The sequence below is a fragment of the Arachis ipaensis genome, chromosome B9 (assembly GCF_059453495.1).
Source record: "Arachis ipaensis isolate K30076 ecotype BB chromosome B9, ASM5945349v1, whole genome shotgun sequence".
In the NCBI taxonomy this organism is placed as follows: Eukaryota; Viridiplantae; Streptophyta; class Magnoliopsida; order Fabales; family Fabaceae; genus Arachis; species Arachis ipaensis.
In genome coordinates this window covers 128,430,355-128,456,576 of record NC_142444.1, presented here as the reverse complement: position 1 = coordinate 128,456,576, position 26,222 = coordinate 128,430,355, and the positions used below count along the sequence as shown (strand labels likewise).

The 26,222-nt window shown below is 39.0% G+C and overlaps 5 protein-coding genes across 7 annotated transcripts; 3 read left to right on the top strand and 2 right to left on the bottom strand.

Moving 5' to 3' along the window:
* Positions 1-288: 288 nt before the first annotated feature.
* LOC148546283 (uncharacterized) lies at positions 289-1,995 on the top strand. Its single transcript, XM_088499172.1, has 3 exons — positions 289-524; positions 705-1,067; positions 1,566-1,995. The coding sequence occupies exons 1-3, from the start codon at positions 289-291 to the stop codon at positions 1,993-1,995; spliced, it is 1,029 nt and encodes a 342-aa protein (XP_088355298.1).
* A 222-nt stretch (positions 1,996-2,217) lies between these two features.
* LOC148546282 (uncharacterized) lies at positions 2,218-3,005 on the top strand. The gene is made up of 2 exons (XM_088499171.1): positions 2,218-2,730; positions 2,979-3,005. The coding sequence occupies exons 1-2, from the start codon at positions 2,218-2,220 to the stop codon at positions 3,003-3,005; spliced, it is 540 nt and encodes a 179-aa protein (XP_088355297.1).
* Positions 3,006-7,658: 4,653 nt separating this feature from the next.
* On the top strand, positions 7,659-10,998 carry LOC107619226 (low affinity inorganic phosphate transporter 1-like). Of its 3 annotated transcripts, none has more exons than XM_016321476.3 (3): positions 7,659-7,922; positions 9,104-9,536; positions 9,763-10,998. In XM_016321476.3, the coding sequence occupies exons 2-3, from the start codon at positions 9,139-9,141 to the stop codon at positions 10,910-10,912; spliced, it is 1,548 nt and encodes a 515-aa protein (XP_016176962.1). In that variant the 5' UTR covers positions 7,659-7,922; positions 9,104-9,138; the 3' UTR covers positions 10,913-10,998. The 3 variants fall into 3 exon arrangements, with proteins under 3 accessions (XP_016176962.1, XP_016176964.1, XP_016176963.1); XM_016321478.3 differs by having other exon boundaries at positions 7,720-7,922; positions 9,139-9,536; XM_016321477.3 differs by having other exon boundaries at positions 7,721-7,922; positions 9,136-9,536.
* Positions 10,999-12,807: 1,809 nt separating this feature from the next.
* On the bottom strand, positions 12,808-13,317 carry LOC107615828 (uncharacterized). Its single transcript, XM_016317852.1, has one exon. It carries the CDS (start codon positions 13,315-13,317, stop codon positions 12,808-12,810), a length of 510 nt encoding a protein of 169 aa, XP_016173338.1.
* Positions 13,318-15,140: 1,823 nt separating this feature from the next.
* On the bottom strand, positions 15,141-16,265 carry LOC107615829 (uncharacterized). Its single transcript, XM_016317854.1, has 2 exons — positions 15,792-16,265; positions 15,141-15,683 (listed from the first exon to the last, which is right to left on the bottom strand). The coding sequence occupies exons 1-2, from the start codon at positions 16,263-16,265 to the stop codon at positions 15,141-15,143; spliced, it is 1,017 nt and encodes a 338-aa protein (XP_016173340.1).
* Between the last annotated feature and the right edge of the window lie 9,957 nt (positions 16,266-26,222).

Sequence of the window (26,222 nt, the reverse complement as noted above, 5' to 3'; positions counted from 1 at the left end):
TTCACGAATCAACCAATGCACAAATATATGTAGTTCGAATCACACTGTTTCGAACCTTGATTGAATGTAATTTGAATTGAGGCAATTCGAATTACTATGAAGCCTGAACTAAGCATAAATCGAATTGGGCTAATTCGAATTACTCCATTCATAATTCGAATCAAGTTGATTCGAACTCCTCTCATGCACGCCATGCAACGTAATTTGAATTGGCCTAATTCGAATTATGAAGGAGCAGAGTTGTATATATATGTTGTGGACGTGAGTTGCTCTCATTAGAGGGGTAGAATGGCTAGTAAGGAGAGTTTTGTGGTGTTGGTTCACCATAGAAGATCGATTAAGAGGAAGACACGTTCCGGTGTGAAGTTCACTGATAAGGATCCTCTCTGTATTATCGTGAGGCCTACGACAAGGTACGATGACCTTGTTAGCACTGTGCTGATGAAACTGGGTCTAGATGGTGTGAAACGGGTTAAGAAGTTCTTCTATCGCATTCTGATCACGGTGCCCCAAGACACCGTGAAGTATGATTGTTTCACGATCGGGAGTGAGGAGGACTTGCAGGTCATGTTTCAATGTCGCCGTCAGTTTCCAGAAGTGAAGACACCAGAGCTTTTGGCAAAGTTGGTTGATGTGGTATCGAGCTCGGGGGGTTCGAACCGGAATACCACCACTTTAGCCATGGTAGCCTGTTCTAGCTCCAGACCTGTCGTTGCTTCTACCTCCGTCCCTGCGTACGAGCCACCCGTCCAGCCTGTTGCCTCCCCTTCCTTCGCTGCTGATCTCAACAGAAGTGTAGGCGACGAGGTTGGAACAGGGGAATTTCAGCCGACCTCTTTAGAGTGTGCTGCACCGGCTGGGGTTGGAGAGCAATTTTTGGATGATCCAGAGGACGATGATGTCGAGCCGGATATGATTGCTGATGACAGTGGCGATGATATCGGAGCGAGTGAGCCTGCTGGGGCGGGAGGTGGTTCTAGCTCTGGCACACAGCAGTATCCTCCACACTTTTCATCCTTGGACTTGGATGCCATGAGGCAGGAGGGGGTTCCGGGGGAGGCTGTTGGGTTTGGCGCCAGAGATGCGGAAGGGTCTCCAAGTCTAACAGAGCTCCAGGTTGGTCAGCAATTTCAGGACAAAGATGGTGTCCTGTTAAGTGTGAAGACTTACAGCATCCACCGAGGGGTACAGTACAAGGTAGTGGAGTCTGACTATCGCCGGTATGTGGGCAAGTATTCTGAGTTTGGGAATGGGTGCACATGGTTGATTCGGCTGAGTCTTCGGCAACGCAAGGGCATTTGGGAGGTCAAACGGTACAATGGACCTCATACATGTCTGGCCACCTCCATCTCCAGTGACCACAGGAGTTTGGATTATCATGTGATATCGACATTCATTATGCCAATGGTTAGGGCTGATGCATCCGTCAGCATCAAGGTGCTCTTAAATGCCACTGCCGCACACTTTGGGTTTAGGCCGACGTACAGAAGGGTCTGGCTGGCGAAGCAGAAGGCTGTTGCCCTCATCTATGGTGACTGGGATGAGTCGTACAACGAGCTCCCTAGGTGGGTGTTAGGAGTCCAGCTGACGATGCCTGATACTGTTGCAGTCCTTAGGACGAGCCCTGTTCGAGTTGGTGGACAGCTGGACGAGTCTCGAGCTTATTTTCACAGACTATTTTGGACGTTTCCACCGTGTATCGAGGCATTCCGTCATTGCAAGCCACTGGTTAGTATCGACGACACCCATCTGTGTGGCAAGTATGGAGGAACGTTGCTTGTGACAATTGCACAGGACGGGAACTCCAATATACTCCCTGTTGCATTCACACTAGTGGAGGGTGAGAATGCTGAGTCCTGGTCCTTCTTTCTCTCCCACCTGCGTCAGCACGTGACATCGCAGCCGGGTCTGCTAGTTATATCGGACAGGCATAACGGCATCAAGGCCGTGCTTGAGGCTCCCGACGGAGGCTGGTTACCTCCAGCTGCATACTAGGCATTCTGTATTCGACATGTAGCGGCAAATTTCGCCCTAACCTTCAAGGGCAAAGACGCAAGGAGGTTTCTTGTCAACGCGGCGTACGCAAAGACCGAGGTGGAGTTCGATTACTAGTTTGATATTCTGCGGTATGAAGACCCGGCGATATGTGACTGGGCGAACCGGATTGAGTATTCCTTGTGGACACAGCATCGTGATGAAGGGCGGAGATTCGGACACATGACGACGAATATCTCTGAGTGTGTGAACTCAATCCTGAAGGGTGTCAGAAACCTCCCTGTGTGCTCGCTAGTGAAGGCAACATACGGAAGGCTGGCCGAACTATTTGTTCGCAAGGGGAGAGAGGCTGAGGCCCAGCTGGGAACCGGACAACAATTCAGTCAGCACTTGGTGACTTGTATCGAGGCCAACTTGAAGACGGCGAGGTGCTTCACGGTGACTTTGTACGATTGGGATAACTCGGAGTTCACCGTCGCAGAGACAACTCCGACTGGTTCGTTCTCACTGGGTAGCTACAGAGTCTCGCTTGCATCTCAGACATGTGACTGCGGATACTTCCAGGCACTTCATTTCCCGCGTCCGCACGCACTGGCATGTGGTGCCTACTCACGGCTTACATGGCAGCCTTATGTCCACCAGGTGTATCGTCTTAGTTCCGTGTTTAGTGTGTATCGGATGGGATTCACATCTCCCATTCCGAAGGGTTTCTGGCCACCATATGACGGGCCGACTGTAATCCCGAACCCTAACAAAAGGCATGCGAGAGAGGGTCGTCCGAGGTCTACTAGGATATGGACTAACATGGACGAGGCAGATCCGAACCGGCCAAAGAGATATGGCCTCTGTCAGCAACCCGGACACACACGTTGGAGTTGCCCGCAGGTCGGAGGGCCAGAGCATGCAGGGGGACATGAGTAGGTGTATTGTTAGCTTTGGTACTTTGTTTATTTCACTTTAGTGTTTACATTCCACTGTTATAGGTTTTCTTACTTGTTGTTGTTAACTGATAGAGTTTGTTAATGTTAATGCGATGTACTTTTATTCGGATCTTACTTAATGAATATGTTCCGTTTTCGGAGTTTTGTACGAAATATTTGTTGAATTCACAACGCAATAAATAAATCTACAGATTAAACTAATACATGATTCGGAAAATATGCTAGTAACTAAAATTTCGTAAACTTTGAACAACCATTTTCAAAGTAGAATATCATGATTTGTCCACAACATATATATACAACTCTGCTCCTTCATAGTTCGAACCAGCTTGGTTCGAATTAGAAATTGAGTAATTCGAATTAGGCCAATTCGAATTACGTTGCATGGCATGCATGAGAGGAGTTCGAATCAGCTTGATTCGAATTATGAATGGAGTAATTCGAATTGGTCCAATTCGATTTATGCTTAGTTCAGGCTTTATAGTAATTCGAATTGCCTCAATTCGAATTACATTCAATCAAGGTTCGAAACAGTGTGATTCGAACTACATATATTTGTGCATTGGTTGATTCGTGAAAAGGATTTTGTTTTGGCTGATTCACGTAAATTCTTTCTCCCCATGGCTTATTCTTGTTTTTTATCCTAATATTAAAATCGAACACATCCAAGTGAGACCTAATTGGGAATGAATACATCCAAGTGAGAATAATTGAAAAATATAATCTGATTTGTTAGTATAATTGATAGTAGGATAACATTGAATCACTTTTATAAACGTTAGGAATACAAATAGGACGATTTAAACGTTAGGGACACAAATAAGACTTACCCCAAATGTTGGGGATAAAAACGATACTTTACTCTTAATTAGAGGTAATTTCTTTTTAAGAAAAAAGAAGATAATAAATTTATATTAGTCAGGAAGTAGAGATGCAAGAAGAATACATGGTTTCTTTAGTTTATAATAAAAATTACTTTATGATTAAAAAAGGGTTATTGATGATATGGTTAAACAAAAAATAAGCAAATTTACAATTCATGCATATCTTCACATGAACTTTGGAATGAAGCGAAAGATTCTTTTTTTTTTTATGGAGTAGTAACTCACAAGCTTGATTATCTAAATACTATACGCCACGGTTCTTTGGTCGTCATTGCTTAGATAAAATGGTTTCATAAAGCGTGGAGAAATCAGAAATGTGAGGTCGCCGAAAAATAAATAGGATAAATGGTTAAAATGGTTATTTTTGGAAGATCCTTAAAAAAATACTAATAATTAAATTTATTCCTTTTCTGTTTCATAATAATATATCATAAATAAAATAATTTATGTCACATGTCTAGTTTAAAAAATTAATTTCACACATAATTTATATTTTTTTAGCAATTAATTTTAAAAGTCTAACATTTAAATAATTAAATTTTTTCACACTATTGATTATGAATTATTTTTGCTATTAATCCTAAATAATAATAAGGATATGCCGTATAACCAATTCGTATCATGCTACGAGAAACTAAATGGTTCTAATAAAATTTATTCTACATAATCTAGTTAAGAATGGCATTTCCTGCTATATGCAAACGTACACTGACGTAGATAAAGACCCAAAAGGAAAATCATATAGTTTTGCTAGCTATATATATTAAACCGAATCTAATGCAAATCAAGTTGGCTAAACTACTTTGAAGCTGTACAAACTACAGAGTATACCAAGGCAATAATTAATAATAACCAAAATGACTTTGTATTTTTATTCACGAGTTTCTATTTAAGAAATTGAATTTTTTGGAAAAATATTTTTTTTATGATTTTATATTAAAATGGTTATGAAGATAATAAAACCCAATTTGAATTATAAATTTTTATTTGATACTTAGTTTGCTCATTGAATTTTATAACTAATAGTACATAATTGCCAATTTTGATTGATCCTCTAATTAATACAAGATTTGGATAACATAATTAAGTATATATGCTTAGTTTTTTTTTTTTTTTTTTTATAATTTAGTTATGATTAGTTCAAGCATAAGGAGAGATGATTCAAGAGGGCTTAATTAATTCAGCCTTTGGGTTTTGGGGTGCATCAAAGGAGGTTCAATGGGTTTAATTAATTTGATGTGGGTACTGATTTTCATGTAGTAATATTAATTCGTTGGTTATTTTGTAGAATTTTATATATTTTGTTTTTAAAAGTGTTTGATATAAGAATAAAAGATAGATGGAGTAGCGAAACAGAAATAAATAAATATATACACTAATTAAGAAATAGTTTTAATATTTTTAATCTTTCTAATAAACACACTTTTAGAGTTGTTTTCCAAATCTCCACATGATAATATTGGATAATGACTTCACAGTGGGTGGAGTAGTGTGGGGACAGAAGACATACTAATGACTTTGACTATGCAACTAAAACCATGGAGAAATTAAAATAAATTGAATGCAAAATTTGAATGTTATGACTATATAAATAATTTTGAAATAATTAAAACTAAAATAGCATAACAAATTCAATATATATATATATATATATATATATATATATATATATATATATATATATATATATAATGTTATTAATATTCAAAGAAATAAAATTAATCCTAATAATTTATTAAGATGATTATTATAATATAAAATTTAGTTAATCTGTATTCTAAAAACACAAATTAAAATTATTAGTAATAAAAAAATTTAAATAATTTATTTTAATAAATACACAACAAATATATTAAAATTTTAAAATTTGCATCGTTTTTTACAAAAAAAAAATTAATTAATAACTTTATTATATATTTTGTGCCTTAAAAACATATATTAACTAAATCCAATATCATATTATTCTGAGTTAGTTCCTATTATGTATTATCTTTTATAAGTAAAACAATGGGTTAAGTACGATTTTGATCTCTAATGTAGAGGCCAAAAATTTATTTAGTCTTTGACTTTTTTTCACTACAAAATGACCTTAAAAGTTTCAGTTTATTTTAAAATCGTCATTTTCACCAATTTTTTATTTTTATTACTATTTTACCCCTAAATAAAAAAATTATAAAATAAAAAAAAAGGAACGAAGTGGGGTGGGAAAAGAGAACGGGGGAGGGAACGAAGGGGTAGGGAGAAAGAGAGGGGAAAGACAGTGGGGGTGGGGGTGGAAAAGGTGGTCATGACGCCGTTGCCTGTGATGGAGAGCAGGTCGCCGCCGCCACCGCTGTTTTCTCACCGCTGCTTCCTCGTCGTTCTCGTTGCAATTTGCACCGTCGCCACCACGCGATCCGTCACCACCACTGCATCTCTCCTCTCCTCGCGATTCGCAGTTCACCGCCGTAGCCCCTCTTCTTTTATCATCGCCGCAGCTTTTTTTTTTTTAATTTTTCTGTTTTTACTTCTGCTTCTTGTTTTGCTTTGATTTCATTATCCATTGTTGTTGTTAGTGTTGTTCTTCTAATTGTTGTCGTTGTTTTACTGGTTCTGCTTCTGATCTACATTCTGCTTCTGCATGCTGCTTCTGCATGCTGTTTCTGTATTTTGCTTCTGTTTCTGCATTTTGGGAAAGATGGGAGAAGAATATTTTCGTTCGAAGGACAATTTTTAAGCAAACTGAAGTTTTAGGAACCATTTTGTAGCGAGAAAAAGATCTATCAGAGATGAAATAAATTTTCGACCACTACGTTAGGGACTAAAATCGTAGTTAACCCTAAAACAATCATAAAATATTCTATCCAAAAGAAAAATACCTATGCCCCCATGAAAAAGTGACCAAAGTAACATACAGCAAAAGAAGCACTCAAAATCAACAAAATCATACATTCAAATTCTATAAAACCAATGTAATTTATATGACAAATTTTCATCAACCTTATCATCTAACTTTTATAAATATATTCTAGAAAATCACAAGATTACACAATTTTAAAACATTAACAAAGAAACACTGTACTAGAAAATTAAATATATACCACTAACTACTATTTGTTTTAAATCAAACAAAATCCTTCTTCAATATTGTGAGAGATACTAAAAAATTAAGAGACATCTTCAAAATATATTTTTATCTATTTCAATAACTATTTTTACTAGTTGCACAAAATAACGTGATTCTAAACATACACATTAACATACCTCATCATAATTTTTTGTCCTAAATCATATATATCGAGCGAAAGCTAAGAGAATAAAACTGAAAATTAAACTTTTTCAATTAGTAGGCTCTTGTAATATCAGGAAAAAAAAAAACGCTATTAGCCTACTAACTAAGGAGAATACACTCTCGAATATCCAAATCTTTCCTTATTATTTTAAACAAATTTTTAAAGTTCAAATCATTGATACTATTTATTCAATTAAGAGAATTTCATTACTAAAGCACCCCACAAAAATGGTTAAGCCATCAAATTACTATCACTTTCACTCCTATCAACATTTAGAACTAATAAAATATTTTATGAATATTATTAATTAATTACTAAATATATATTATATTTATTTGTATATATTTTATAATTTTTAAATAAAATTATAATTCATTTTTTATAAATACTAAATATATATTATAATATAATAGCTCTTTTTTTTTTATTTTTCTGTTATACCATAATATAATTATCTATCGAAAAAGATAACACTTCTTGAAAAAGAATTAAAATTTAAAATAAACAGAAATAAAAGAGAGAATCTGAGAGAGTTAAAGATGTGGTGGGGTGAAGTAGAATATTCTACAGTAAAGATAGATTCTTGATAGTTGTTAATCTAACTTTAACTCTGATCATATGACAGATCAGAGTCTATGAGAGTTAAATACTGAACCCCATCACATAACACAACACAACACCACACTTCACATTGTCTTTTATTGTGTTATCCTTTCTCTGTTTCTATTCCTTACGTGTCTCTCTCCTCACTCTTATAAGAACACGAACACCATTCTCATCTTTCTTCATCACTTGTTTTTCCTTCCCCTCATTCACTCTTTACTCATCAGGTACCATCTATCTCATCAATTTTTAGATATCTCTTCTTACTTTGTTAATTTCTTATTATACTTTGTTATTATTATTTTTTTCTTTCATTAGACATGAATTAGCTAATTGTTCTTCACAAGTCTTATTTTATTTAAGAGCAAAAGTTTAATAAAAAATTTGCTTTTTTTATGGTCTAACTTAATTTGGTATATATTCACATGAAGCTTGTGAATTTTGATCCCGTTCCCGTATCCGTATTGCCCTCGTCGCATTCTTTGTTTGCTTACGATGCTACCACCTTCCAAACTCGTGCAAGTTGCAATTCCGATTATTTAAAAAAAAAAAAAAAACTTCTCTTTGTCACATGATTTTTGTTTAGCTACAACTTTGGAGATTTTTTCTGTTTCTCCTTTTTCTCCTTTCATGGTGGATCTTCTGATTTATTCTATTATATTTAGTTGTGGAATAGATGTGAATAGATTAAAAATGATAAGAAATTGTATACTAATGTTTTAATCTTCTATTATATACAATAAAAAATATAAGAAATTATATTAATTCTTAACTATAAATATTAGTTAGTCTTTTATTATAAAATTATTTTTTAATTTTAAAAATTTGAATTTAAGGTTAAGATTTAAGATATTAAATTTAAAATTTAAAATTTTAAAAAATAAGTTTATATTAATTAAAAAATGGTTCCGTGATTGAAGTCTATGTGTTAAATAATTAAATATTTATCTTGATATATCTCCCTATTGAAAAACATATACGGAATTGTCTAAAAATATTTTTAGACAAGCATATCATAACTAGTGGCATTACCAATCATCATGGTGATACAAGATTAATACTCATGGCAAAGGTTGCATCATTCGGCTGACCAGTGCCAATGACTCTGTTGAAACCTGTTTTTATCACTTTGGGAACTTATGGCCCCCACAGCCTTGAAAGTTGAAACCTGTTTCTTTCATATTGACTGCATGTTGTGGAAATTGTATCACCCTGTTTTGTCCTATTGTTATTATTATTACCCTATCTCTACAGTTTACCATGTATGTTATTTTTTATTTGAATACTCAATCACCGGTCATTTATATATTGGCTGCTAATGCGTGTCACATGCACATGTTCGTTACTTGTCACCACCCACACCTTGTATATTTATCATTGAGATGAGAAGTGTTATTTAATTTTACAGTTATACATTAAGCCAATATTTGATATTATCAGAAGATGGCCAAGGAACAATTGCAGGTGCTGAATGCACTTGATGTTGCAAAGACACAATGGTACCACTTCACTGCTATTGTGATAGCCGGGATGGGCTTCTTTACGGATGCTTATGACCTCTTTTGCATCTCCCTAGTCACCAAGCTTCTTGGCCGCTTGTACTATTACGATGGCTCCAACAACCCTGGAGCTCTTCCGTCCAACGTCTCCTCTGCCATCAATGGTGTCGCATTCTGCGGCACCCTCGCCGGCCAACTATTCTTCGGTTGGTTGGGCGACAAGATGGGAAGGAAGCGTGTCTACGGAATGACACTCATGCTCATGGTTATTTGTTCCCTTGCCTCCGGACTCTCCTTTGGAAAAGAGCCTAAATCTGTTATGGTCACTCTTTGCTTCTTTAGGTTAGTATCAATAACTTATTATTCTTATACCTTATTTCTTGTTCTTAGAGTATAAATATGTAAGTATAGATTTTCGTGCAGTTATCAAAATTAGATAATTTAATACATTTCACTTAATAATTTTTAAGTATCAATTTCGACTATCAACTTGGTACAAAGAAAATGTGCATGCAAGTTTCCAACCATAACTTATTATTATTAGTTGATTTATTTGTCCTCGTTATAGGTTTTGGCTTGGGTTTGGGATTGGGGGCGACTATCCTCTCTCTGCAACCATTATGTCTGAGTATGCCAACAAGAAGACACGTGGAGCATTCATCGCGGCGGTCTTTGCCATGCAGGGATTTGGAATCCTTGCCGGTGGCATGGTTGCAATCATTGTTTCGTCCATTTTCAAGGGACTGCACCCTGTTCCGGCGTTTGAGTTCGACCACGTGGGGTCCACCGTTCCGGAAGCCGATTACGTTTGGAGGATAATCTTGATGTTTGGCGCGCTTCCCGCTCTTGCGACGTACTACTGGAGGATGAAGATGCCGGAGACAGCAAGGTACACGGCCTTGGTGGCGAAGAACGCAAAGCAAGCAGCTTCGGACATGTCCAAGGTTCTTGAGGTTGAGATTGAAGCAGAGCAAGAGAAGATTGAGCAGCAAGAAACAGGGGGAGGCAACGATTTTGGATTGTTCTCGAGAGAGTTTGTTAAGCGGCATGGACTGCACCTTGTTGGAACCGCCACAACTTGGTTCCTTTTGGATATTGCTTACTACAGCCAGAATCTGTTCCAGAAAGATATCTTTAGTGCCATCGGTTGGATCCCACCGGCTAAGACAATGAACGCAATTGAAGAGGTTTACAAGATTGCGAGAGCACAAACTTTGATTGCACTGTGCAGCACTGTACCGGGCTACTGGTTCACCGTGGCACTCATTGATAGGATGGGGAGGTTTGCCATCCAGTTGATGGGATTCTTTTTCATGACGGTTTTCATGTTTGCATTGGCAATACCTTATCATCATTGGACCTTGAAGGGAAACCAGATTGGCTTTGTTGTGATGTACTCACTGACGTTCTTTTTCGCCAATTTTGGACCCAATGCAACCACTTTTGTGGTCCCTGCCGAGATCTTCCCTGCTAGACTTAGATCAACATGTCATGGCATTTCAGCGGCTGCAGGCAAAGCTGGAGCTATGGTTGGTGCTTTTGGATTTATTTACGCTGAGAAAGGAATTGGTGTTAGGAACACCCTTATAATCTTGGGTGTGGTTAATGTCTGTGGCTTCTTCTTCACATTCTTGGTTCCTGAATCCAAAGGAAAATCCCTGGAAGAAATGTCTGGTGAGGCTGAGGAACAACAAGCTGTGGATAATAATGTTGTTTAAGCTTATAAATAATTATGAATCTTTATGTACATGCATGGCTGAATAGCATTTACTATGTGATTTTAATTTAAGACGATAGTATAGCACATCATGGAGTCTTATTTTAATTATTAATTATTATAGACTTGAAAAAGAGGGTAGAAAAAGAGTATATATATAGTGTGTAAAAATATGGGGAGTTGTACAATATATAAAATAGAAATAAAATTGAAATTAACAATTAAATTAATTAATTACTAATAATTTTAAATTTAAAATTTAAAGTAAATAAAGATTTGCAGTTACATTCACCTCGGTCTCCCTCCACTATTAGAATTTCCATAACTTTAAATCTTTTTCGGACTCTACAACTCCAAATAAGCTTAATCTTTTTCATAATTTTTAATAATTAAAATAAAAATTCGACTATTTAATGAAATAAACATCTAACATTTGTTAATTATATATACTTATACTAACTATTTTCGTAATAATTACAAGAATTATTCTTCACATAAAAGCATTTTTTTATATAAGTCATTTATATTCACGTGCTTTTATGTTTTTCTTCTTGCCTTTTTTTCTTCTTCTTTTTAATTTCTCTTTCGTTATTGTCGTCGTTAACACCACCTCTTCCTTTTTTCATTGGAATTTCTTCTGCTCTTTTCTTTTTCTCTTTCTCTTCTATCATCAGTTATCTCGTTGTTGAAGATAATAAATAATTCAGATTCAGATTGTCAATTGAACTAGAACGAAATTAATTATTGTTTTGAATCCAATCAAGTGGCTGAGGTGTGATTCAATTCAGAAAAAAAATATAGCATTAAAGGAAATATTTTTCTGTATTTGCAGCAAATTTGAGTGTAGCACGAAAATATTTGGGTACATTTTTATTCTAATAAGTTTTGCATAATTCAAAATTCTTCCTCTTCCTCCTCTTCGACTTCTATTGTTTCTTCTTTTTTTTTTTCTTATCATCATCACCATCTTCTTCTTCTTCTTTTTTTCTTATTCATCTTTTCTTTTTTATTTTACCTTCTCAAGTTTTTTCTTGTTTTACTCTTTTAACAAAAAAAATAAATAAAAAAATCAAAAAAAGAAGAAAAAGAAACACATAATACTGTAAAATTACTTGGAAGAAGATGAACTTACATTCATTTACCTAAAAGAAAGAAAGAAATAAGGAAAAAAAGAAGAAGAAAAAATGCAGCATTAGAGAAAATATTTTTCTGTATTGCAATAAATTTTGGTGTAACACAAAGATATTTGGGTATATGACGAAGATATTTGGGTGTATTTTAAAGATTTTTAAGTGTAATTTTTATTCTGATAAGTTCTGCATAATTCAAAACTCTTTCTCTTCTTCCTCCTCATCTTCTACTGCTTCTTCTTTATCTTTTTATTTTGTTTTCTTATAATCTTTTTTGGGAGAAAATTTAAACAAAGAAGAAAAAAAACACATAATGTTTCAAAATTAATAAAAAGAGGAGGAGGAAAAAAATGCAGCAACAACAACAGTAATAAAAAATAACGATGAAGATGAAACACATAAAGAAAAAAGAAGAGAAACGCAAAGAAGAAGAAGGAAGAAGAAGAGGAGAAGGAGAAATGCGGAGAAAAAGAAGTGTCTTCCATAGTGGTGAGTGAGAGCGCGCTTTGAAAACGGTTGAGTGACGCGCGTGTTATCACGCTTCAGTAGGTGAATGTAGTTTTTTATTAGACTTGACTTAACTTGTTAGACTTGTAATTAAGCCAAAAAGGCTTGTATATGTAGCATAACTCTTTTTTTTGAAATAAATAGCTCAACACACAAGGCGGAGCATACAAAATTCAAACTGCAATAAGTACAACTAAAAATAAAGATTACTAACAACTGAAACAGGTAACGCAACCCCTAGTCATCTTCGGCATTGCCATCAACAACCAAAGGATGCACCACCAATCCACTCGTCGGAGAGCACAAAAGACCTGTTAGTGATTTCCTGTATTCCTGATCCTTTATTCTGGAACACCCGATTATTTCTTTCCAGCCAAATCGCCCAGATTACAGCAAAGAATCCAATCAACCACCTCTTCCTTCCATCCTTTCGTGGTGCAACAGTCGTCCAGCTCTCAAAATGTTGCTTTAGTGTACCGGGTACAGACCATTGTCGTCCAAGAGCATAAAGCCAAGCACCCCACACCTGCCATGTGACCTCACACCCAAGAAACAGATGAAAAGCAGACTCATTAGACTTACAGCATAAAGCACATAAATTATCAAGCGGGTTAATGACCCCTAATCTGCATAGTCGTTCTTTGGTATTCACCCTCTCAATCAGAACAAACCAAGAAAATAATTCGACCCTTGGTGGGATGAAACCCCTCCAAATAGCACTAGTGAAGCTATAGCTTGTTACTTCCTCCGGAAGGACTGCCTCCTGCATTACCTGGACAAAGGATTTAGTAGAGAAAATACCAGTTCTATCAAATTTCCAAACCACTCTATCCTCTCTCTCTGTTACTAGCTTAACTGAACGTAGTCTCTCATGCAGTTGGTTCAAAAGTTCCAGCTCCCATTGGAACAACTATCGCCTCCACTGAAAGCTCCATAACCACTCTAACCCATCCCAAAACCCGCAGTCACCTATAACAGATCCTTTAAGGTTTGAAACCGAGAAGAGTCTAGGGAACACATCTTTCAAGACACCACCATTTAGCCAGTCATCTTCCCAGAACCTGATCGTCCTACCGTTTCCCACTTCCATTGACAAGCCTCTAATCATCTGCTCTCTGATTTGTGGCTCTCGAATTTGTAGCTGACAAATGTCTCTCCACGGACCCCCTCTTGAAGGCATAGGTTGACCATGTAGCATCTCAGCCGGATTCATGTTATTACAAGAGCACACTACTTTCTTCCATAAGGGACAGTCCTCTTTCGAGAACCTCCACCACCATTTGAATAAAAGAGCTGTATTACGAACCACAGCATCTCCCACTCCCAATCCACCTGCCTTTTTAGGGGCCATCACTACATCCCATTACTCCACAAGAATCATCTTTGTAGGGAGATCAGTTTCTCTGCTACTGCCTTTGGCATCTTGTACAAACTGAGATAGTAAACAGGCAGGCTATTAAGAACCGATTTAATGAGTACCAGCTTACCCGATTTATTAAGTGTTTTTGCTTGCCACAGACTCAGTTTCTCTTCCACCTTATCAATCACTGGTTTCCACGTCTTAACTAGCCTCGGGTTTGCTCCCATAGAGATGCCAAGGTACCGGATAGGGAGTGAGGCCTCCTTACACCCCAGCAAGATACACATCTTTCGCACCCACCTTTGTTCACAATTAATCGGAATGAAGCTGGACTTGTCAAAATTAATACTCAATCCCGACATCAGCTCGAAGCAACGCAGTAGTCGCTTGTAATTCCGTATGGTTTCTTCCTCTGGTGGGCAGAAAAGTATCGTGTCATCTGCAAACTGTAAGTGTGATAATGCAATGTTATCCCTGCCAACCAAGAGCGAGGCTATGCGCCCATTCCTAACCGCCTCCCCTATCATTCTATGAAGCACGTCAACGACAAGTACGAACAGAAAGGGAGATAAAGGGTCCCCTTGTCGTAGGCCCCGTTCCATTTTGAACGGCTTAGAGGGAGACCTATTAATGAGCACTGACATAGATGCCGAACACAGACATTCCTTAATCCACCCCCGCCACCTGTGTCCAAAGCCCATCTTTTGCAGCACTATATCCACAAAGCTCCATTTGACCCTATCATAAGCCTTCTGAAAATCCAGTTTAATTATCGCTGAGCTTCTTTTCCTTGACGTTAGCCAGTGCACTGTTTCACAAGCAATTAAAGCCCCATCATGAATTTTCCTACCCTGTACAAAAGCAATCTGAGTCTCGCCTACCAGGTCCGGCATCACTTTCCGCATCCTTCGAACCAGCACCTTAGAGATGACCTTATAGACACAACCCACCATACTGATCGGCCGGAGATCCTTTATTTCTGTAGCTCCAACAAATTTTGGTGCCAGCGCCACCCATGTGACATTTGAACCCGCAGGTAGCACTGCTGAATGGAAGAACCCCAACACTGCATCCGTGAATTCCCTCCCAACTTCTGGCCAACACCTCTTGATAAAATTCATGTTATACCCATCGCATCCTGGAGCTTTTGTTGTCTCACAGTCCCACACTGCAGACTTTATTTCTTTAGCACTCGGCATCTGTTCCAGTTCTATTGCCTCGTCCCCATTTATTCATCTTACTAGCCTTTCCCGAAATCCAATATTTGGTGATTTCTCCTGATGGTATAACTCCTTATAGAATTCTCGTATAGCAATCTTGATTCGAGATGGGTTCCACACTAAGCGTCCATGGATCCTTAAGGCATCAATCCGATTGGTCCTTCTCCGAGCCGAGGCTAAGTTGTGGAAGTATCTAGTGTTTTTATCCATCTCCTTAGCATGCCTGGATCGTGACATCTGCTTCCAATGTATTTCCTTCCTGACATACCATACTTTGCACGCGCTCACAAGTGCCTTTCTTCTAGCCTCCGTTGTTCCATCATAAACTCCATTGCTCACCAAATCATCAACTTTCCTGATCTCCTCTTCAAAATTATTTATTCTCCTATCCAAATTACCAAAGTGCTTTCTATGCCACCTGCCCAGTGGTAGCGTCAAAGCCTTCAACTTGTCCATCAACTGCATCTCCCCTAGGCACCTCAACTCCTCCTTTACCATCCTCAAAAATCTCTCATGAGTAAACCACGCATCCAGGCTCCGAAAAGGTCTCGGCCCCTATCCCAACCTTGTGACATTCATAATCATTGGACAATGGTCTGACAAACCTCTTGGGCCTTCTCGTAATCTTGTTTTAGGAAACTCTTCTAACCACTCCAGACTAACCAGGACTCTATCGATCCGACTACATGACTGGCCTCTGTACCAAGTAAACTGACGATCAGGTAAAGCTAGGTCCATGAGCTCCATATCGTTAATCCAAGATTTAAACTCTACTGCAGATCTTGGCAACGAAGTAGATCCTCGCCGTTCTTCCACTTGAACAATCTCATTAAAGTCCCCCATAAAACAGAGAGGGACTTGACATAAGCCTGACAAGAAACTCAACTCTTCCCACACAACAAGCTTACTCTCTCGATCATGCTCACCATACACTAAGCAGAACGCACACCGAAAATTATTCTTTATCATCACTCCATCTACACATAACCACCTACCACCCTTATAACAGTTACTTAATTTAAACATCGTCATATCCCACATCAACAACAGTCCTCCAGACGCCCCTTTCACTTCCACAAACTCCCACCCGGCCCCATCATTACCCCACAACTGCATAACATCAAACCTAGTTACCATATCTTTTTTTGTCTCTACCAACCCAAGCATATGCAAATTGAACTTCTTTCTAAAGGTTTTAACCATACTTAACTTGCCAATCCCCGCCAACCCCCTAACATTCCATGAAGCAAAACTCATTTGAAGCTTGATGTACACACCTTTTTCTTATTTTTCGGACGACTTCTTCTAGCTTTCTCTTTCTGTTTAGCCTGCTTATTCTTCCTTGCTATTTCCTCATTCTGAGCTTTAAGGATTTCCATAATATCCTCTTCCTCATCGTATAACTCGACTCCAGATTCCACAGCTAAATCCCATGTTTTCCTGTTTTCTTGCACTATTTCCATCCTTTCAATTTCAGACGTTTCAGACCAGCGTCACTTCCAACCTCAGTTTGTTCCTCCCCTGTACCATCTAACACTTCCCCACACCCACCATTCCCCTCCACCGCTTGCTGCATTGTACCGGCAGGTTCCCCTGCCATGGGATTACTGCCAGCTGTGGCAGTTGGTACACGACTTTGGTCCTGGAAACAATAATCATCGCATATTGGTTCCGCAAAGAACCCCAGCTTCGTTCCACTGCCACTTCCTCCTTCCACCCGGTCATCCCCACCTACCCAACCCGTTTGTCGCGTTTCATCAGCCCTCTCACATTCAGCAATCCTCAACCAATCTCCCCGTCCCTGGCTCCCTATCTCCAACCCCCCATCGATCCCATGTAAACCTGCCACACTGATGAGCGGATATTTTATACGCTTTTTGGGGTTAATTTTATATAGTTTTCAGTATGTTTTGGTTAGTTTTTAGTTTATTTTCATTAGTTTTTAGGAAAAATTCATATTTCTGGACTTTACTATGAGTTGTGTATTTTTCTGTAATTTTAGGTATTTTTCTGGCTGAAATTGAGGGAGCTGAGCAAAAATCTGATTCAGGCTGAAAAATGACTGCTGATGCTGTTGGATTCTGACCTCCCTGTACTCAAGGTGGATTTTCTGGAGCTATAGAACTCGAAATGGCGCGCTTCTAATTGCGTTGGAAAGTAGACATCCAGGGCTTTCCAGCAATATATAACAGTTCATACTTTGTTCAAGGATAGACGACATAAACTGGCATTCAACGCCAGAAATGGATCCAAACCTGGCGTTGAACGCCCAAAACAGCCTTATGCACGTGAAATGTTTAAATCTCAGCCCCAGCACACACCAAGTGGGCCCCAGAAGTGGATCTCTGCACCATCTGTCATAGTCCACTCACTTTTTGTAAACCTAGGCTACTAGTTTAGTATTTAAACAACTTTTAGAGACTTATTTTGTATCTCATGACATTTTGAATCTAAACTTTGTACTCTTTGATGGCATGAGTCTCTAAACTCCATTGTTGGGGGTGAGGAGCTCTGCTGTGTCTCAATGAATTAATGCAAGTATTTCTGTTTTCTATTCAAACATGCGTGTTCCTATCTAAGATATCCATTCACGCCTAACTATGGAGAAGGTGATGATCAGTGACATTCATCACCTTCCTCAATCCATGAACGTGTGTCTGACAACCACCTTCGTTCTACGTCAGATTGAATGAATATCTCTTAGATTCCTTAATCAGAATCTCCGCGGTATAAGCTAGATTGATGGCGGCATTCATGAGAATCCGGAAAGTCTAAAACTTATCTGTGGTATTCCGAGTAGGATTCAGGGATTGAATGACTGTGACGAGCTTCAAACTCGCGAGTGCTGGGCGTAGTGACAGACGCAAAAGGAGGGTGAATCCTATTCCAGCATGATCGGGAACCTCAGATGATTAGCCGTGCTGTGACAGAGCATTTGGACCATTTTCACAAGAGGAGGGGATGTAACCATTGACAACGGTGATGCCCCAACACACAGCTTGCCATAGAAGGACGTGCGTGCGTGAATCAGAGAACAGAGGAAAGCAGAGATTCAGAAGACAAAGCATCTCCAAAACTCCAACATATTCTCCACTACTGCATAACAAGTAACTTTTAACCCATGCTCTCTTGTTCATTCGAAATTCAACTGATAAATATAATTGACTTCCTGACTAAGAATTGCAAGGTAACCATAGATTGCTTCAAACCAACAATCTCTGTGGGATTCGACCCTTACTCACGTAAGGTATTACGTGGACGACCCAGTGCACTTGCTGGTTAGTGGTACGAGTTGTGAAAAGTGTGATTCACAATTCGTGCACCAAGTTTTTGGCGCCGTTGCCGGGGATTGTTCGTGTTTGAACAACTGACGGTTTATTTTTTTGCTTAGATTAGGAAACTTTTTCTTTTTGGTTTAGAGTCTCTTATTATTGTTCTTGGTTAAAAATATCCTTCTTCAAAACAAGTGTTACATTTACTGCCCAATTGGCTAGAGCGTTGGTCTAAGTCCGTGGCAGTTTGGTACACTCCTTTTAAAACCTTTTTCAAAAATAATATTTTCTCTATTGAATTTTGTGCCAAACTTTAAGTTTGGTGTTTTCTTGTGATTTCCCTTGATTTTCAAAAATTTTGGTTTGGTTTTCTAAAAATTTTAAGTTTGGTGTTCCTTCTTCATGTTCTTGTGTTCTTGTGAGTCTTCAAAGTGTTCTTGAGTTTTCCTTGTGTCTTGATCTTAAAATTTTTAAGTTTGGTGTTCCTTGGTGTTTTTCCCTCCAAAATTTTCGAAAACAAGGAGCATTAGATCTAAAAATTTTAAATCTTGTGCTATTTTATTGTTTTTCTCTTTCCTCACTAAATTCAAAAATATCTTTTCTCTCTAATTTTAAAACAATTTTCGAAAATTATTTTTAAAAATCCAGTTTTTTTTTCAAAATTTAAAATCTTTTCCAAATCATATCTTTTTCAAAACTTCCTTACCACTTTCTCTCTCCTCATTTTTTTGAAAATCTTCACCTATTTTTATTTATTTTATTTTAATTTATTTTCGAAATAAATAAATAAATAAATAAATAAAAATAAAATTTTTACTTGATATCATTTCCCTTTCTCCATCATGGATCTAAGTGGAAATGAACAGTCCAGGAGGACTTTGGGGTCATATTCTAACCCCTCTACTGCTTCATATGGGAGTAGCATCTGCATACCCTCCATTGGAGTCAGTAGCTTTGAGTTGAATCCTCAGCTCATTATCATGGTGCAGCAAAGTTGCCAGTATTCTGGTCTTCCACAGGAAGAACCTACAGAGTTTCTGGCACAGTTTCTACAGATTGCTGACACAGTACATGATAAAGAAATAGATCAGGATGTCTACAGACTATTACTATTTCCATTTGCTGTAAAAGATCAAGCTAAGAGGTGGTTGAATAACCAACCTAAGGCCAGCATAAGGACATGGAAACAGCTAACAGAAAAATTCCTGAATCAATACTTTCCCCCAAAACGGATGACACAGCTAAGGCTGGACATCCAAGGCTTCAAACAAGGAGATAATGAATCTCTTTATGATGCCTGGGAGAGATACAGAGAGATGCTACGAAAATGCCCCTCTGAAATGTTTTCAGAGTGGGTTCAGTTAGACATCTTCTATTATGGGCTTGCAGAAGGAGCTCAGATGTCTTTGGATTACTCAGCTGGTGGATCTATCCACATGAGAAAGACAATTGAAGAAGCTCAAGAGCTCATTGATACAGTTGCCAGGAATCAGCATCTGTACCTAAGCAGTGACCCTTCCATGAAAGAAGAGGTTAAAACAGCAACTGCTGAACTCAGTCCTGTAAAACAAGCTGCTGAATTCAATCAACAATTGGACTTTCTAACAAAGCAATTAGCCGAATTCAAAGATAGACTACAAGAGACAAGGATGGCTAATATACATATGGACAAACAGTTTAAGCAAACAAAGCAGCAGCTGTCAAGGCAAATAACAGAAGAATGCCAAGCAGTTCAACTAAGAAGTGGAAAAACATTAAATACCCCACCTCAAGGCAGCAAAAAGCTAAGAAATGAGCAAACCGCCCAAAATTCACCTGAGGACAGTAAGAGCCCAGGGAAAAGTAATTCTGGAACTAAAACGCCAGAAATTTGGTGGAAGGCTGGCGCTGAACGCCCAGACCATGCTCAGGACTGGCGTTCAACGCCAGAAACAAGGCAGGACTGGCGTTCAACGCCAAAAATAGGCAAGGATCTGGCGTTCAACGCCCAAAATGGGCAAGATCTGGCACTGAACGCCCAAAATGGGCACAGTTCTGGTGTTCAGACGCCAGGAACAGACAAGGAGCTGGCGCCCAATTTTACTCCAGCTTCTAACTCTGGCACTCAATTGCCAGTGAGGGATCAGACACACACAAATGCTTATAACAACCCCTCTAAGAAGGCTTCTTCAACCACTTCTGTAGACAATAAACCTGCAGTAACTAAGGTTGAGGAATATAAAGCCAAGATACCTTATCCTCAAAAACTCCGGAAAGAGGAGCAGGATAAGCAATTTGCTCGCTTTGCAGATTACCTAAGGACTCTTGAAATAAAGATTCCATTTGTAGAAGCACTTGAGCAAATACCTTCTTATGCCAAGTTCATGAAAGAGATCTTGAGTCATAAAAAGGATTGGAGAGAAACAGAAAGAGTTCTCCTTACTGAAGAATGCAGTGCAGTCATTCTGAAAAGCTTTCCTGAGAAGCTTAAAGATCCTGGGAGTTTTCTGATACCATGCATATTAGAAGGTCAATGCACCAAGACAGCTTTATGCGATCTTGGGGTAAGCATCAACCTAATACCTGCATCCACTATCAGAAAGCTTGGCTTAACTGAAGAAGTTAAACCAACCCAGATATGTCTCCAACTTGCTGATGGCTCCACTAAATACCCGTCAGGCGTGATTGAAGACATGATTGTCAGAGTTGGGCCATTCGCCTTTCCCACTGACTTTGTTGTGCTGGAAATGGAGGAGCGCAAGAGTGCTACTCTCATTCTAGGAAGACCCTTCCTAACAACTGGACGATCCCTCATTGACGTCCAACAGGGGGAAATAACCCTGAGAGTCAATGATGATGAGTTTAAGTTGAACGCTGTCAAAGCCATGCAGCATCCTGACACATCAAAAGACTGCATGAAAGTTGATCTTATTGACTCTTTAGTAGAAGAGATCAACATGGCTGAGAGTCTCTAATCAGAGTTGGAAAACATCTTTAAAGATGTTCAGCCTAACTTGGAGGATTCAGAGGACATGAAAGAGCCTCTGAAATCTCTTCTGGAAGAGGAAAAACCTCCTAAACCTGAGCTCAAGCCATTACCACCATCCTTGAAATATGCATTTCTAGGAGAAGGTGACACTTTTCCAGTGATCATAAGCTCTGCTTTAAATTCACAGGAAGAGGAAGCACTTATTCAAGTGCTAAGGACACACAAGACAGTTCTTGGGTGGTCCATAGGTGACCTTAAGGGCATAAGCCCAGCTAGATGCATGCACAAAATCTTATTGGAGGATAATGCCAAACCAGTGGTTCAACCACAGAGGCGGCTAAATCCAGCCATGAAGGAAGTGGTGCAGAAAGAGGTCACCAAATTACTAGAGGCTGGGATTATTTATCCTATTTCTGATAGCCCCTGCGTGAGCCCTGTCCAAGTCGTCCCAAAAAAGGGAGGCATGACAGTGATTCATAATGAAAAAAATGAACTGGTTCCTACAAGAACAGTTACAGGGTGGCGCATGTGTATTGACTACAGAAGGCTCAATACAGCCACCAGAAAGGATCATTTTCCTTTACCATTCATAGACCAGATGCTAGAAAGACTAGCAGGTCATGATTATTATTGCTTTTTGGATGGCTACTCAGGCTATAACCAGATTGCAGTAGATCCTCAGGATCAAGAGAAAACAGCATTCACATGTCCATCTGGAGTGTTTGCTTATAGAAGGATGCCATTTGGGCTGTGTAATGCGCCTGCAACCTTCCAGAGATGCATGCTCTTTATTTTCTCTGATATGGTGGAAAAATTTCTGGAAGTCCTCATGGATGACTTCTCAGTATATGGAGACTCATTCAGCTCCTGTCTTGATCACCTGAAACTTGTTCTGAAAAGATGCCAAGAGACCAACCTAGTTTTAAACTGGGAAAAATGTCACTTCATGGTGACTGAAGGGATTGTTCTTGGGCATAAAATCTCAAACAAGGGAATAGAGGTAGATCAAGCAAAAATAGAGGTAATTGAAAAATTACCACCACCTGCCAATGTTAAGGCAATCAGAAGCTTTCTGGGGCATGCAGGATTCTATAGGAGGTTTATAAAGAATTTTTCAAAAATCGCAAAACCTCTAAGCAATCTGCTAGCTGCTGACACGCCATTTGTGTTTGACACAGAGTGCCTGCAGGCGTTTGAAACGCTGAAAGCTAAGCTGGTCACAACACCAGTTATTTCTGCACCAGACTGGACATTACCATTTGAGCTAATGTGTGATGCCAATGATCACGCCATTGGTGCAGTGTTGGGACAGAGGCATGACAAGCTTCTGCACGTCATTTATTACGCTAGTCGCGTTCTAAATGATGCCCAGAAAAATTACACAACCACAGAAAAAGAATTACTTGCAGTGGTTTACGCCATTGACAAGTTCAGATCATACTTAGTAGGATCAAAAGTGATTGTGTATACTGATCATGCTGCTCTTAAATATCTACTCACAAAGCAGGATTCAAAACCCAGGCTCATCAGATGGGTGTTGCTTCTGAAAGAGTTTGATATAGAAATAAGAGACAGAAAAGGGACAGAGAACCAAGTGGCTGATCATCTGTCCCGAATAGAGCCAGTAGAAGGGACGCCCCTCCCCTCTCTTGAGATCTCTGAGACTTTTCCGGATGAGCATTTATTCGCCATTCAGGAAACACCATGGTTTGCCGATATTGCAAACTATAAAGCTGCAAGGTTCATACCTAAGGAGTACAACAGGATACAAAAGAAGAAATTAATTACTGATGCAAAGTACTACTTGTGGGATGAACCTTATCTCTTTAAGAGATGTGCAGACGGAATAATCCGTAGGTGTGTACCTAGAGAAGAAGCACAGAGGATCTTGTGGCATTGCCATGGATCTCAATATGGAGGCCATTTCGGAGGTGAGCGAACAGCCACCAAGGTCCTCCAATTTGGCTTCTATTGGCCCACACTCTATAAAGATTCCCGAGAGTTTGTACGTAACTGTGACAGTTGCCAAAGAGCTGGTAATCTGCCTCATGGTTACGCCATGCCTCAACAAGGAATCTTGGAAATTGAGTTGTTTGACGTATGGGGAATTGACTTCATGGGACCTTTCCCACCATCATACTCAAACACTTATATTCTGGTGGCAGTTGACTATGTATCAAAATGGGTTGAGGCCATTGCCACACCCACCAATGATACTAAAACAGTGCTGAAGTTCCTCCAGAAACATATCTTTAGCAGGTTTGGTGTCCCTAGAGTACTCATCAGTGATGGGGGCACTCACTTCTGCAATAAACAGCTTTACTCTGCCATGGTTCGGTATGGAATTCGCCATAAGGTGGCTACTCCATATCATCCACAAACTAATGGGCAAGCTGAAGTCTCTAACAGAGAATTAAAGAGAATCCTAGAACGGACAGTAAGTACCCGTAGAAAGGATTGGACACGGAGCTTGGATGATGCTCTGTGGGCTTACAGAACAGCATTCAAGACCCTTATAGGGACCTCTCCATACCAACTTGTGTATGGTAAGGCATGTCACCTGCCCGTAGAACTGGAACATAAAGCCTACTGGGCAACCAGATTCCTAAACTTTGATGCCAAATTAGCAGGAGAAAAAAGATTGCTCCAGCTAAATGAGCTAGAGGAATTCAGATTCACAGCTTTCGAAAATGCCAAGCTTTATAAAGAGAAATAAAAAAAGTGGCATGACAGAAAGCTGTCATCTAGAATCTTTGAGCCAGGACAGAAGGTTCTTCTGTTCAACTCTAGACTCAGGCTATTCCCCAGAAAATTGAAATCCCGGTGGAGGGGACCATACGTGATTACAAGTGTATCACCATATGGTTATGTGGAGCTTCAAGATATTGATTCTGATAAGAGGTTCATTGTCAATGGACAGAGAATCAAACACTATCTTGAAGGCAACATTGAGCAAGAGTGCTCAATGCTGAAGCTAGACTAAAAGCTCAGCAAGGTCCAGCTAAAGACAATAAAGAAGCGCTTGCTGGGAGGCAACCCAGCCATGGGGTATCAATCCTCTAAGAATTTTGCCCTATTTCTATTTTTATTTTTATTTGTTTATATAGAGTTCATTGATGACAAGGTAAAGAATCAATTGCATAAGTTCACAGGGTTACAGAAGGAATCTGCACACAAAACAGAGAAAAAGAGCTCACTGGCAAGAAAACGCCAGTAAGAGCCTATTTTGGGCGTTCAGCGCCCAAAAAGGGCAGCCAATGGGCGCTGAACGTCAGTAAGGGTAGCAATCTGGCGTTCAACGCCAGAAAAGGGCAACAACTGGGTGTTAAACGCCCAGGAGATCAACATTTGGGCGTTGAACGCCCAAAACAAGCAGTGTTTGGGCGTTCAAACGCTAGGATGGCAGGGAGGAGGCAAACTCATTTTTCTTCATATTTTTTCATTCTAATCTTGATTTTCATACCTCAATTCATGATTTCTTGCATAAACATGTTAAGAACCCTGATTTTTAAAATCCCTAATTTTTAAAAATCCTACTTTAAAAATATCAAATGTATCTTAATCCATAAGCACCAAGCCTCTTTGCAAATTCAATCCAACTCTTTTCAAATCCTATTTTCAAAACAAATCGAATTTTTCTCCAACTAATATCTTTTTCAAATCTCCACATTATCTTTTTCAAAATCTAGATTTATCTTTTTCAAAAATCTTTCATATCTTTTCAATTTTAAACTATATCCTCTCTTATCATATCTTCTATCTTATCTTTTACAAATCAATCTTTTTATCATATCTTTATCTCTTTTTTCGAAAACCCACCCTCCCTCCCTTTAAATTTGGGTTCGGCCTCCCTCTCCTTCCATCAACAATTGCACCTAGCTCTCCTTCTTTCCCTCTCCTTTCTTTTCTTTTGCTTGAGGACAAGCAAACCTCTAAGTTTGGTGTGTTTATCCGCGATCACTAAGATCATGGCTCCTAAAGGAAAACAACCCACTCCAAGAGGCAAGAAAGAGAGCGTTCCAAAACCACTTTGGAATCAAGGGAAGTTCTTATCTAAAGAACATTCAGACCATTATAACAAAATAATGGGTCTGAGATCAGTGATCCCGGAAGTTAGATTCGATCTGAAAGAAGATGAATATCCGGAGATCCAGGAGCAAATTCGAATCAGGAACTGGGAAGTCCTAGCTAATCCTGAAACGAAAGTGGGAAGGAATATGGTCCAGGAGTTCTATGCTAATATGTGGCAGACTGACAAGCAGAAACTCTCTGGAACTGCTTTCTATGAATATCGGACCATGGTCAGAGGAAAGATTGTTCATACCATCCCTGACAAGATCAGAGAGATCTTAAAGCTACCTCAGCTGAAAGATGATCCAGACTCCTTCAACAGGAGAATGATGAGAACAGACAAGGGCCTGGATAAGATTCTAGAGGACATATGTATCCCTGGAGCCAGGTGGACCACCAACACAAAGGGTGTCCCAAATCAACTCAAGAGAGAGAATCTCAAACCAGTCGCCAGAGGATGGCTGGACTTCATTGGGCATTCTCTGTTGCCTACTAGCAACCGTTCTGAAGTCACAGTTAAAAGAGCAGTGATGATCCATTGCATCATGATGGGAAAAGAAGTGGAAGTTCATCAGCTGATCTCAGCTGAATTCTACAAAATTGCTAACAAAAATTCTAAAGAGGCTAGGTTGGCTTATCCAAGCGTGATTTCTCTGCTCTGTAAGGACGCCATGGTAAGGATGGGAATAACTGAGTATATCTCAGTTGAGAAACCAATCACCAAAGCATCAATGGAAAAACAACAAGCCCAGGATGATCCCACCAAGAAGAAAATACAGGAAT

Excerpts from the sequence above, each read along its gene's own strand:
- LOC107615828 (XM_016317852.1), bottom strand. The coding sequence starts at position 13,317 with ATGCAGGAGGCAGTCCTTCCGGAGGAAGTAACAAGCTATAGCTTCACT.
- LOC148546282 (XM_088499171.1), top strand. The coding sequence starts at position 2,218 with ATGACGACGAATATCTCTGAGTGTGTGAACTCAATCCTGAAGGGTGTC. Across the intron at positions 2,731-2,978 it reads CACCATATGACGGGCCGACT|GTTTTCTTACTTGTTGTTGT; the intron begins GTAATCCCGAAC and ends CCACTGTTATAG.
- LOC107619226 (XM_016321476.3), top strand. The coding sequence starts at position 9,139 with ATGGCCAAGGAACAATTGCAGGTGCTGAATGCACTTGATGTTGCAAAG. Across the intron at positions 9,537-9,762 it reads GTCACTCTTTGCTTCTTTAG|GTTTTGGCTTGGGTTTGGGA; the intron begins GTTAGTATCAAT and ends TCCTCGTTATAG.
- LOC148546283 (XM_088499172.1), top strand. The coding sequence starts at position 289 with ATGGCTAGTAAGGAGAGTTTTGTGGTGTTGGTTCACCATAGAAGATCG. Across the intron at positions 525-704 it reads GTGCCCCAAGACACCGTGAA|ACCTGTCGTTGCTTCTACCT; the intron begins GTATGATTGTTT and ends TTCTAGCTCCAG. Across the intron at positions 1,068-1,565 it reads GTTCCGGGGGAGGCTGTTGG|GTGGGTGTTAGGAGTCCAGC; the intron begins GTTTGGCGCCAG and ends CGAGCTCCCTAG.
- LOC107615829 (XM_016317854.1), bottom strand. The coding sequence starts at position 16,265 with ATGGTAACTAGGTTTGATGTTATGCAGTTGTGGGGTAATGATGGGGCC. Across the intron at positions 15,684-15,791 it reads GTCGGATCGATAGAGTCCTG|GGGCCGAGACCTTTTCGGAG; the intron begins GTTAGTCTGGAG and ends AGGTTGGGATAG.